At 33.4% G+C, this 13866-nt stretch overlaps 2 protein-coding genes across 2 annotated transcripts; both read right to left on the reverse strand.

Moving 5' to 3' along the window:
* Window positions 1-3775: 3775 nt before the first annotated feature.
* Window positions 3776-4636, reverse strand: LOC139902046 (uncharacterized). Its single transcript, XM_071884704.1, has one exon. It carries the CDS (start codon window positions 4634-4636, stop codon window positions 3776-3778), a length of 861 nt encoding a protein of 286 aa, XP_071740805.1.
* Window positions 4637-5659: 1023 nt separating this feature from the next.
* On the reverse strand, window positions 5660-6448 carry LOC139902047 (uncharacterized). Its single transcript, XM_071884705.1, has one exon. It carries the CDS (start codon window positions 6446-6448, stop codon window positions 5660-5662), a length of 789 nt encoding a protein of 262 aa, XP_071740806.1.
* Between the last annotated feature and the right edge of the window lie 7418 nt (window positions 6449-13866).

Consider the following 13866-nt stretch of genomic DNA (forward strand, 5'->3'; position numbering starts at 1 on the left):
GATATATATGTATATATTGTTATAGGTTCGTGAATCAACCAGTGGCCAAGTCTTACTTCCCGGCGAAGTAAAAATCTGTGAAAGTGAGTTATAGTCCCACTTTTAAAATCTAATATTTTTGGGATGAGAATACATGCAGGTTTTATAAATGATTTACAAAATAGACACAAGTACGTGAAACTAAATTCTATGGTTGAATTATCAAAATTGAATATGCCCCTTTTTATTAAGTCTGGTAATCTAAGAATTAGGGAACAGACACCCTAATTGACGCGAATCCTAAAGATTGATCTATTGGGCCTAACAAACCCCATCCAAAGTACCGGATGCTTTAGTACTTCGAAATTTATATCATATCCGAAGGGTGTCCCGAAATGATGGGAATATTCTTATATATATGCATCTTGTTAATGTCGGTTACCAGGTGTTCACCATATGAATGATTTTTATCTCTATGTATGGGATGTGTATTGAAATATGAAATCTTGTGGTCTATTGTTACGATTTGATATATATAGGTTAAACCTATAACTCACCAACATTTTTGTTGACGTTTAAAGCATGTTTATTCTCAGGTGAATACTAAGAGCTTCCGCTGTTGCATACTAAAATAAGGACAAGATTTGAAGTCCATGTTTGTATGATATTGTGTAAAAACTGCATTCAAGAAACTGATTTCGATGTAACATATTTGTATTGTAAACCATTATGTAATGGTCGTGTGTAAACAGGATATTTTAGATTATCATTATTTGATAATCTACGTAAAGCTTTTTAAACCTTTATTTATGAAATAAAGGTTATGGTTTGTTTTAAAAATGAATGCAGTCTTTGAAAAATGTCTCATATAGAGGTCAAAACCTCGCAACGAAATCAATTAATATGGAACGTTTTTAATCAATAAGAACGGGACATTTCATTATTTGTGCGGCGTCGTTAGGTCGCAGGATGTCCAGTTCGGTAGCACACAGTGTCTTCGTTTATTTATATTGTGTGGGTCCTAAATTTACTTTTACTTTCTAAGGTGTAGAAGGTGTAAGTTAACCTAATGTCGTAATTTTTTGCTGATTAACGAATTGAAGATCGAGTGAATAATTGTCTTTTAGTTAAATTACCTGGATAAAAGATAGTAGTTGTTTTTAGCTAAAAGTCCTAAGTGCAGAAAAGTAAATAAGTGGAAGGATATCCGGAGTATGCAAATCAGGGAAATGTTGACCAAGAATCAGTATTGCGTTAGGGAAATGTAATTATGCTTATGTTAAGACTATGCTTGGAATGATGTAGATCTGGTTGGATGAGCCAATTACACAGACCTACTTGTCTCTGAACTCTCAGAGTTCTCTTTGAGCAATGAGAAGTATGTCACTTGGTCGTATAATTGAAAGGTAACAATACCTCGGAGGTTATCCTCAGTAAATTACTAGGTTTATTAGTGAGTTAAGCTCTAATCCTAACCCTCATTATCAGTTTAGTTAACTGAATAACTGAATAACAACGTGCCGTGTTGATTGAACACTGATCACAAACGGAAGGAATCCGTCGGTTTAAGTTGGCAAAACCTTAAATAAAACTAACAACCATTCCATCATACTAATGAGATCATAACAATTCAAACATTATACAACATCACAGTTAATATACTGATAGTAAAGCAGATAGAAATCGAATGAATACCTAAACAGTTGATATGGCTAAGACCTAAGGCAATAATCAGACAAGAACATGCAATAAGCTTGGGTCACACAGTGAAGGAACTAACTAGATCTTAACAGCTCCAAAGAAGTCTCTTCAGAACAGTCAATAGGCATACTAGGTCATTCATGTCTCAATTCCTAAGTTTCGTGTCCTAAAAGCGCATTAAATGCCTCTCGGGAACTCCAGCCATACCGAGTTCATAGAATCTTCAGATACAGTATAACCAGGGGTCTTAATCCTATGAAGTAGCTAATTTCATATAGGTAGACAAGTCCTGATCACAACCTAGGTTGGTCAATCCTTAAAATGCTAGCATACAAATCTATCAGACTTCCTAGTTCAGTATTATAACAGTAATCGTACTAAATTAAAATAATTACGCTAACCCAAACTTCTATCATGGCAACATACAGATAAATTAAGATATCATGGTAATATCGGAACGCATTGTTAAACATAAAAAGTAAGAACACATGTTTAATACAAAAGACAAGCATTTCGGATAAAAACCTGAAAAGGCCGAAGAAATCTGCTCGAGATCGCAGGGACTCGCCGGGATATCCTCCGAAAAATGAAAGCTAAGCTAACTACTACTAAAAACTAACTAAAAGCTTGAAAATATGAAATGAATTACAAATTGAGTGTGTGCTGAAATGGATGGAGAAAGCCCTTTAAATAGACTTGGAATTTGCCTGCAAACGGCTGGCAGGCCGTTTGGCAAGCCGTTTGCAGGGCCCGTTTGCTAAGGCAAGCCGTTTAACGAGGCCGTTTGATCTGGGCGTTTGGCAGGCCATTTACCACACTGGCAGGCCGTTTGGCAACCCGTTTGGCAAGCCGTTTGACTTGTTGATTTGCTGGATCGTAACTTGATTTCTTGTCTTTCACCGTTTTCGCTCTAGAATCTTCGATTTAGCTCCGTTTTACTTGATTCTTTTTGCATCACCTTCGTAATTACTTAATCTACAAAATCAACCGAAAAAGCGATAATTTTGTCGACAAAGTTTAAATCTTTATTGTTCTAGGGCTTAATATTGTGGATAAAAATGTGACTTTTTGACCGATATCATCTTGTTTCCGAGAACTCCAGCATATTGCCACCTCATTGAACAAGCATACATATCCGGATGTACATCTCCAATCTTCAGCATCACGAGCATAATCGCTGTCAGTGTAAACCTTTAACTTCTGTTTGCTTTCCTTATTATAAACCAACCCATTATCAACCGTACCCTTTAAGTACCTCAAAACACGCTTTGCTGCCAACAAATGCTCATCTCTTAGATTGGCCATAAACTGTGACAATAAGCTCACTTCATACATTAAGTCAGGATGAGTAACAGTCAAGTACATAAGACTTCCCATTAACCTTTTGTATGAAGTTGTATCGATCTCCTCCCCTACTCCAGCATTAGTTAACATCATTCCTGGCACAATCAGGTTATCAACTGGATTGACATCCCACATATTGAACCATTCAAGCATATCTTTAGCATATTGTCGTTGACATAACATTATGCTATCGGCAGTTTGTTGTATCTCCACACCAAGAAAATATCACATTTGCCCCAAATCCATCATCTCAAATTCCTTTTGCATGAATTTCTCAAAGCTGTCACACATTATCATGTCATTACCCATGTAAATTAAGTCATCAACATACAGACTTACCATAATAACTTTGTTCCACACTTTCTTGAAGAAGAACGTATGGATATAGTCACTTCTCGTGAACCCTTCATGTTTGAAGTAACTTTCAATTCGATTAAACCAAGCCCGAGGGGCTTGTTTCAACCCATATAGTGCCCGCTTCGAGCGATAGACTTTAGACTCCTCTCCTTGTTTCACGAAGCCCTCAGGTTATTCTACATGTACAACCTCCTTGAGCTCCCCATGTAGGAATGCACTTTTCACGTCTAGTTGAAATACACTCCACCCTCTTTGTGCTGTCACTGCCAAAAGGGTTCGAATGGTGTCCCACCTTGCTATCGGAGCAAAAACCTCATTATAATCGATCCCTTTCTTTTGCGCATAACCTTCAACACAAGTCTTGCTTTGTACTTGTCCACTTGCCCACGTTCATTCAACTTTGTCTTATAGACCCATTTAAAATCGATTTTATTCCAGCTGGTGCATCAGTAAGCTCCCATGTTGCATTCCTATTGATGGCATCGATTTCATTTTCCATTTCCATCACCCATTTTACTTCTTTACTTGCCTCTTCATATGTTGTGGGATCTTCTAGCGAGTTATACATTGAGTAACCGACTTCATCTTCTAAAATTTCTTCATCAGAAAGCTCCTGACCAGTTGTATAATCTATCATCCAAGTTGGTGTCTTTCGTGAAAGAGTGGATGATTCTACTACGGGATTGGGTTCGGTTACAACTGTGGTGTTAGTATTCTCAGGAGCACTTTCATTTGTTGAAAAGTCAGTTATGGATGCACTATTCTGTGGAGTGGTTTCTTGTTGGCCTTGAACATCAGTGATAATTTGATCTTGTATGGGAGGGATTTCTTCTTCAATTACTTGTATATTTTCACATTCGCCTTCAATTATTAGAGCTCCAATGTCAACTTCTTTTGCATCCCAGTCCCACTTTGAATCTTCATCAAAGATTACATCTCGGCTCACCACAATTTTCTGCTCGATTGGATTATATAACCTGTAAGCCTTGGATTCGAGACTTACTCCCAAAAATACGCATTTTTGGCTTCTGTCTTCAAGCTTAGTTCTCAATTGTGCCAGAACATGAACATAAGCAATGCAACCAAAACCCTTAAAATGATCAACACTAGGCTTCATACCTGACCACATTTCTTCCGGAACTTTGTCATCCAAGCTTCGACTTATATAACGATTTAGAATATGGCACGCCCACTTTACAGCTTCGGTCCAATAGAACTTTGGCATAGATTTATCAACTAAAAGACACCGTACCATATTCATAATTGTACGGTTACGATGTTCCGCCACTCCATTTTGTTGTAGAGTGTAAGTCGTGGTTAGTTGACGTTTTATCCTGTTCTCTTTACAAAAAGCATTAAATGATGATGAAGTAAATCCCCCCCCCCCCCTGATCACTTCTCAAGCACTTTATCTTACAACCAGTTTTCATTTCTACCAAAACTTTAAAACGTTTGAAGTTTTCAAATGTTTCTCCCTTTTGCGACAGAAAATAAATCCAAATTTTTTCTTGTATAATCATCAATAAAAACAAGAATATAACGTTTACCACTTTGTGAGGCTGGGGTAATTGGACCGCACAAATCCGTATGAATCAATTGCAACTTTTCCGTAGCTCGCCACTTGCTCGACTTTGGAATCATCTCCCGTTGTTGTTTACCAATGGCACACGTTTCACACACCCAATATTCTCAACCAAATTTGTCAACCCTTTAACCATTTTCTTATATTGCATCGTCCTTAAAGACTTATAGTTCACATGTGCGAAATGCCTATGCCATATTTGATTGTCTCGATCACCAATGACTTGTAGAAAATTTTCTGCAGCCTGTGGTACATTTACAGCTCTTGGAACCTCTCCATATACAGGAAACATGCGATTCTTTATCATCTTTGAAGTAAATATTAATCCTCTCTGATGATGGTATCCCTTGCAAATTCCATCTTCGGTAACAAATTTCACTCCTTTATCTTGAAGTTGACAGATGCTAATGAGGTTTGAGGTGAGTGAAGGGACATAGTAGACTCTAGTAATAGTTTGTGTTACTCTATCTATGCTGATACGAATATGCCCAAGGCCTTTGACTTCCAATCTGATGTCGTTACCAAGTTTGACAGTATGACTGAAACTTGTATCTAAACGTACGAACCAATACTTCATTCTGGTCATGTGATTCGAACAAGCAGAGTCAAGAAATCACACTCCTTTGGATGTCTTCTTTACGCTATCACCTGTTGCCATCAAGAGTAGTTCTTCATTTTCATCAAACTCGGTGTAATTTACCACACGTTCTCCACTAGGACATTCATATTGAAAATGTCCCATTTTGTGGCATTTATAACATTCCACCGACGACTTATCAAAATTAGATGGTGCATGCCCTCTTCATCTTCCTCTATTGTATCCACCTCTACCTCTTCCTGACCAACACTTGTCTCATGTTCCACCTTCAGAACTTGTTCCTCTGAACTTCGTTTGAGAAGTTTTTGCTCATGAACAAGTAATGAACTTTGTAGTTCATCAACTGTCAGTGTATCAATATCCTTTGCCTCTTCAATTGAACACACCACTGGTATAAAATTATCAGTCAAAGTTCTGAGAATCTTCTCCACGATCTTTACGTTTGTCATATCTTCCCCATAGTTTCTCATGTCGTTTGCTATTACCATGATTCTTCCAAAATACATGGTTATTGTCTCGCCTGAGTCTCTTCGTAAACATTGCAACTGTGCTCTCTTAACTCTTGTATTCCCATGATACTTCATCTTCATGGCATCCCAAATTTGTTTACTCGTATCCTTCTGAGTAATTGTCTTTAGAATGTGCTTATCAATCGACTGGAATAAATAATTCCTAGCATTTAAATCCTTCAACTTTAAAGCATTCAAGGCTGCACGCTCTGCTTCAGTCATCGTGGCTTCATTACTTGGTTTCGTGTACCCATCAGCGACCACTTCCCAGTATTCCTTTAACCGAAGCAAGTTTTCCATCAACAAGCTCAAGTGATCGTAGTCCCCATCAAATTTTGGTACACTCGTCATCTGAAATTGATTATTCTCTTCTGCCATATCACTCTGAGTTTTGATCGCTCAGTGTTTTATCCTCTCGGTCGGTTTCACTCTGATATCACTATGTAGAATTCAAAGCAGCAACAAGCAATTTGCAAACACTCGATGATCTTATTCACTTCACAAACGGCTATTAAAATATCTTACAAAAAGACCACGTTCACCGATCATTGTTCACGACTCTTTTATGGATCCTAAATTAAAGGAAGACTTGAAACTACCTACGACTCATTCTAACCATTCAGAATATGTAAACAAAACTGACACTAGATGGATACTTAAGCCCATTTATTGAAATAGCTAACAAGCCCAAAGAAAACACTTAAGCCCAATATAAACATGTAATTAACAAAAAGAATGACATTTGTAAACCGAACCTAGCCGGAACATTAAACTCGTTTAAATTGGTAAAGAAAATGACATGTGTAAGTTTTGAGTTGTTACCCAAGGTCCCAACCAAACAACCCACCCATGTAATGGGAGATAAATAATACAACACGGAGTAATACAAAAAGGAACCAAGTATTTGATCGATCATCTTGATTTAACAGTTTCTAAGTTATAACACAAAGAAGATGAATATGGCGTAGAAGAAAAAGAAAGAGATTCTATCCAAACTAGTGAAATGACCCGTGAAATTACGGGTTTGTTTAAACGAAACAGTTTAGTGATATGATTTAGGTATTAAGTGAACGTAAATGTTAAAGCCATTTAATTTAATGACCCGTAGAACTACAGATTCCGACTAAGAAACTTGTCGTTGTTTTTACAAACATATTGATATACTTAATTTGATCAGAATAAATGAACTACATTTATTCTCTCAACAATTTCTTTCAATTTTCTTCACAATTATTATTTTTCTTATCATGAAAGCTACATTACAACATTTTATTGAGACATGTATTTCACATACATATGTAACGTAATTAATCTCGTAAAGAGAACTCATATTTGAATAATAATAATAGTAATATAATAATAATGTTTGCTCTAAAATTGAGTATTTATATTTTTAATAATAATTATTAGTAATAACAAATGCCTCTTTAATTTTTTTTTATTTTTTTCTAAAACGAAAATACATATATTATACGAAGGTTGTACATTATGCTTCAAAGTTTGTACATATGTTCATGGGGTGTTTTGTAAAAGATTGTAAAATTTATTTTAGATTTTATACATATGGTCATGAGAGTGTTTTATCATAAGGTTGTACAAAATATTTCAAATTTGGTATATAAGGTCATGAATGTTTTACCATAAGATTGTACATAATGCTTTAAATATTGTACATATGGTCATGGTGGTATTTTATCGTAACGTTGTACATAATGCTTCATATATTATACAATTAACATGTTAATAATTTTATTTAAAAATAATTAATTATTTTAATGACATCATCATGAGAGGTTTAGAAATTTTTTATTTATTTTTGAATTTTTTTTAACCTTGGATAATCCTTATTTATGACATTATCATTTTAGAGATTTATATGATATTATAGATTTTCATTTGAATTTGAAATTTAAATTTAAATTGAGAATGCTAATATGCAAAAGAGTTAAAGAGATTTTACACAATTTTCAAGAACCTCGGTATATCTTTTATAGTACTTTTTTTTTGTCTCAAGCAAAATTTAAAATAAATTTTTTATTTTATAAAATACTTGTATATAACTAATTTGAAGGATTTTCCTTAAAAATTTAATATTAGAATTATGACATAAACACCTTTAATCACAAAATTACAGGTAAGAAGTCCATCAAAGGAGAGCTCGCCATGTCAGCTTCATGACATCACCATTAACTCCCTTTTATATATATATATATATAATATTATTATTAATATTAACATTAACATTAACATTAACACTTATATACTAAAAGTGGTGGCGGTTTCCGTCGTTTCAGTTATCTCGGATTGTCGTTTTGAGTTTGCGTTCACATTACAAACGGTCCCTCATCTTCGGCTATAATTACACAACGGCCCCTGAAGTTTACACTTTTTCAGGGGTAAAAAGTGTAAATATATAATTTTATTAAAATAAAAGAAACTAATTCCCCCCGAATTTATAACGGGTCCTATCTTCTCGCTCGGTGCGAGTTAAATTTTTCCGAGACCACCGTTCAACTCGAAAAAAACTTACGAACCCAACGGGACTAACTATACGTGAAGCGGACACTTTTTAAAAAAACGCTAAACACAACAACAACCCATATCTTTCTGTTCGCCGTGAGTTAAATTTTTCCGACAGCACCGTTACGCTTGAAAAAATTTATTGAACAAAACAAAACTAACTACGTTCGAAACAGATACTTTTTAAAAAACAATTAACACAACGACATCTAAAACGGCGCTTAACACATGGGTCGTGTTCCCCTCTGTAAATAAACAACGCTACGTTAAATATGAATACGCAGGCCGAAAGCCCCCGCCGCAACGCGCGGGCCGGTCAGGACTAGTATATACTAAAAGTTGTGCCGAATGTCATCGTTTCAGTTGTATCGGATTGTCGTTTGAGTTTGCATTCACATTACAAACGGTCCCTCAAATTCAACTATATTTACACAACGGCCCCTCAAGTTTACACTTTTCCAGGGGTAAAAAGTGTAAATATATAATTTTATTAAAATAAAAGAAACTAATTCCACCTGAATTTATAACGGGCCCTATCTTCTCGTTCGGTGCGAGTAAAATTTTTCAGAGACCAACGTTCAACTCGAAAAAATCTTACGAACCCAACGGGACAAACTATACACGAAACGGACACGTCTAAAAAAAACGCTAAACACAATGACAACCCGTATCTTCCCGCTTGCTACGAGTTAAATTTTTTCGACGGCAGCATCATACTCGAAATAATTTTATGAACAAAATGAAACTAATCACGTTCGAAACGGACATTTTTCAAAAAACGCTAAACACAACGACAATCCGTATCTTTCTGTGTGACGACCCAGAAATTTTCGATCAAATTTAAACTTGATCTTTATATGTTTCCGACACGATAAGCAAAATCTATATTGTTGAGTCTCGAAAATTTTAGAACTATGTTTATGTATTCAATTACCTTCGACCAGTTTCGATGATTCACGAACAATTAATTGTAAATAGATATGTGTGTGTGTGTGTGTGTGTATATATATATATATATATATATATATATATATATATATATATATATATATATATATATATATATATATATATATATATATATATATATATAAATGGTAATTGAAAATATAATTTAAAATATTATATGTTATTGCTATTAAAATTTAATTATGTAAAATAAAATAAAAATAGGATATGATAATAATTATTATTTAAAATATATATATATATATATATATATATATATATATATATATATATATATATATATATATATATATATATATATATATATATATATATATATATATATATATAAAGTATATTAAAAAATAAATATTAAATTATTGTAATACTCATTTGATGTCCCGATTGATGTTAAGTAAGTTAAATTTAAACTTATACGATTTTAAAATAAACGGTGATTCGAAAATGAGTTCTATAAATTTTAGGCTTACTAAAAATGTATTTAGGACCTAGTTATTAAATTTTAACACTTTTTATATTTTACCCAGAATTGAGAGGGACAGTTGATGTAATTTTTATTTAATAAATTAATGATTTAATTTTATACCATAATGACCAAAATAAATAAATATAGTTAATATAAAAATTTGGGATTTTTCTGTGTACTTTTATCCACTACTGATTAGCAGAAGAGTATGAAATCCAGTCCGTGAAAGGAATAGTAGACGACGGCTAAGAATTCACACGTTTATATATTTATATTATATTATAATTATTATTATATTATTATTAATAAATATCTATTACTGTTTCTGTTTTCGTTTCAATGATCACACTCTTTCTCTATATTATAAATATATACATATAAAATGCATACACTTATACACTGAGATATTAACCACATCAATCTTATCTATCAAAGTTAATATCATCTTCAAACTCGTTAGTCATCAATTTTAAGTGTTTCAATAATCGAAGATCAAACTTAAAATCAAAACCCATTTCATCTTCATGAACCCGTCACCACCTTAACACCTTCGTTGAACTCAACCATTCCAACCATCCACAACACCACTTGATCGGTAACTACTATCTTCCTTTGTGGTTACAATTTTTCTGTTATTATTTCAAAATTCTTGTTCGATCAACACTCAATGCCAATAAACTTAATCAAGAAACGATTGAAGGCTTGTGATATGCTGCAGCCCACGTGATCAAACCCATTCATTGTTGCTTCATTCCTGTTGCTACTATTTTCTGTTGCTATTATCCTTGACTCATCAAACCCACTTACTGTTTCGAGTGACCTGCGTTATTCTTTCTGTTTTCATGTCAAGCCACCTTGTTACTATTGTAACTAACCGAAGCCAAACACCCTATCTATTATTCGCTAAGTTTTCCTGTTTCGATTCGAACCTCAAATCACCACAACCACCATCACCACCGTACCACTATCACCAAATAATCGCCACTTCATCTTTCATAAACTATTCACCAACCTGTTAATGATTTGGTTTATAGCAAAACAACAAGTCAAACCTCCAAACTGCTCTTGCTCGATCGTCTCTTTTTGTTAACCTGTTAATCGATAGTTACCTGTTAATCCAACAGACAAGAACGTTGGCCCGTTAAACTTTGATCAGTTGAAAAATATAGATAGTAACACAAAAGTTGTGGAACCCACCTCATTCCAGTATTTCTTGAAGGTGGTGTTAGGCATGGTACAGATGCACTAGCTCTTGGAGCCTATGACGTATTTATTTCTCAACCTATCACTCCTTGTTATGCTGCAGCTTGTTTTCAATTTTTAGTCGAACAAACACCCTGCAAATATCAACACTAAAACTGCTTCTGTTTATTCTTCTTTCGGTCGACACCCAACGAAACAAAAATCTATTAATCTACTACTGATGTACCTTCTACTATTGTTTCGATTATTTGATGATACGATTGTGATGAAACGCAAATAAGAATGATGATATTATGGTGAATCTGTGATGCACAATGATCCCAACGATGATGATAAGATGAGTTATGTTAAACAATGATGAGGGCAATTATAAATAATAATAAACACATGATAATGAAGATGAAACGTAATTCCTGCCCATTTGTGTCTGCCACTACGATTTTACTTTTACATATTAAATTAAACCCTACAGTTGTTACTCGACTACTGCCACCGCTATATTTTTTTTCCTATTCTAATCCTACTTCTAATGATTGGGCCGTATATTTAATCTTCTGTTGGGCCGGTGATTTCAGCTGGGCCGAGATATAATGAAATGGTTGGGAATTAAATTGTTGAGTTTGGAATGGAATATGTTGGACACGAACGGGATGAAGACTATCTAGTGTTCTATTTTTTTTACGCGAACTACGATGATAGTATTATGGTGATATCGATGATAACGAATCATGAAGATAGATGATGTTAGTTTCGATAATGAAGTATTAGGTGATGATGATAAATTAGGTTATGATGAATGATATGATTATGGTGATAATGATGATTAAGAATGATGATGTTCACATGATCATAATGATATATGTTAATGGTGATTCGGTTAGGAATAATAATGGAAGATGAAGATAATGATTTAAGGTTAAAAGAATTTAAACCATTGTTATACCAGAAAAGCATAAGCAGCTAAATGGTTTGGGTGTGTGGTCGTTGAACGAGAGGTTGAATGTTCGAGCTCGGGCAGGGGCGTTATTTTTTAAGGTCTATTCTTTGAGGTAGTCCTACTTTTATTATTATTATTATTTTTATCATTATTATTATTATTATTATTATTATTATTATTATTATTATTATTATTATTATTATTATTATTATTATTATTATCAATAATATTATTATTATAAATATTATTATTTTTAGTATCATAATTATTAATGCTATCATTATTAAGTATATTTACTAATATTATTATAAAATAATACAACTTTTATTTACTATTATTAATATTATTTTATCAAATGATTTTTGTTATATAACACTATAGTTAATACTTATAACATATCTATATTAACATTTTTATAATAAATACTAATTATTTATTTAAGGTATATAAAAAAATACTTAAATTAATTATTAATGAAACATATAAATAACAATAATATCACTAATAAAATATAAATTTATTCGATTACAATTATGCGTGTTAATATACATATTGAATATAGGTTCGTGAATTCAAGGCCAACCCTACACTTGTTCAATGTCGTCATATGTATTTTTACTACAAGATACAGTATTGTGAGTTTCATTTGCTCCCTTTTTAAATTCTTTTGCAATATATATTTTTGGAACTGAGAATACATGCGCTGCTTTTATAAATGTTTTACGAAATAGACACAAGTAATCGAAACTACATTCTATGGTTGGATTATCGAATCAAATATGCCCCTTTTATCTTAGTAGAATAAGAATTGGTGTTTATTATAATTGCCACCAATTGACGCGAATCCTAAAGATAGATCTATGGACATCGACAAGTCCCATTCGGGTTACGAATGCTTTAGTACTTCGATTATCATATCCGATGAGATTCCCGGAATGATGGGGATATTCTATATGCATCCTGTTAGTTCAGTTATCAAGTGTTCACCATATGAATGAATTTTAATTCGTGGGTTACGCGTGTTATTATGTACTCGGGTTACGTGTACAATTAAATATCTAAAATCTTGTGGTCTATTAAAATGATGAAAATGAATGTTTACGATAAACTAATGAATTCACCAACCTTTTGGTTGACACTTGAAAGCATGTTTATTCTCAGGTATTAAAGAAACCTTCCGCTGTGCATTTGCTCATTTTAGAGATATTACTTGGAGTCATTCATGACATATTTCAAAAGACGTTGCATTTGAGTCTTTGTGTTCATCAAGATTATTATTAAGTCAATTATAGTTGGATATATTATGAAATAGTATGCATGCCGTCAACTTTCGATGTAATGAAAATTTGTCTTTTAAAAACGAATGCAATGTTTGTAAAATGTATCATATAGAGGTCAAGTACCTCGCGATGTAATCATATGTTATTGTATTCGTCCTTATGGATTAGGATGGGTCGTCTCATTCTGTTCGCCGGGAATTAAATTTTTCCGACAGCACCGTCACACTCGAAAAATTTATTGAACAAAACAAAAGTAACTACGTTCGAAACGGATACTTTTTATAAAACGCTTAACACAACGGCATCTAAAACGGCGCTTAACACATGGGTCGTGTTCCCCTCTGTAATTACACAAAGCTACGTACACAACGGCCCCTCAAATTTACATTTTTCCAGGGGTAAAAAGTGTAAATATATAATT

Source organism: Rutidosis leptorrhynchoides, chromosome 3, assembly GCF_046630445.1.
Source record: "Rutidosis leptorrhynchoides isolate AG116_Rl617_1_P2 chromosome 3, CSIRO_AGI_Rlap_v1, whole genome shotgun sequence".
NCBI classification, from domain to species: domain Eukaryota; kingdom Viridiplantae; phylum Streptophyta; class Magnoliopsida; order Asterales; family Asteraceae; genus Rutidosis; species Rutidosis leptorrhynchoides.

Coding starts and splice junctions, on each gene's coding strand:
- LOC139902047 (XM_071884705.1), bottom strand. CDS start 6,448: ATGGCAGAAGAGAATAATCAATTTCAGATGACGAGTGTACCAAAATTT.
- LOC139902046 (XM_071884704.1), bottom strand. CDS start 4,636: ATGGTACGGTGTCTTTTAGTTGATAAATCTATGCCAAAGTTCTATTGG.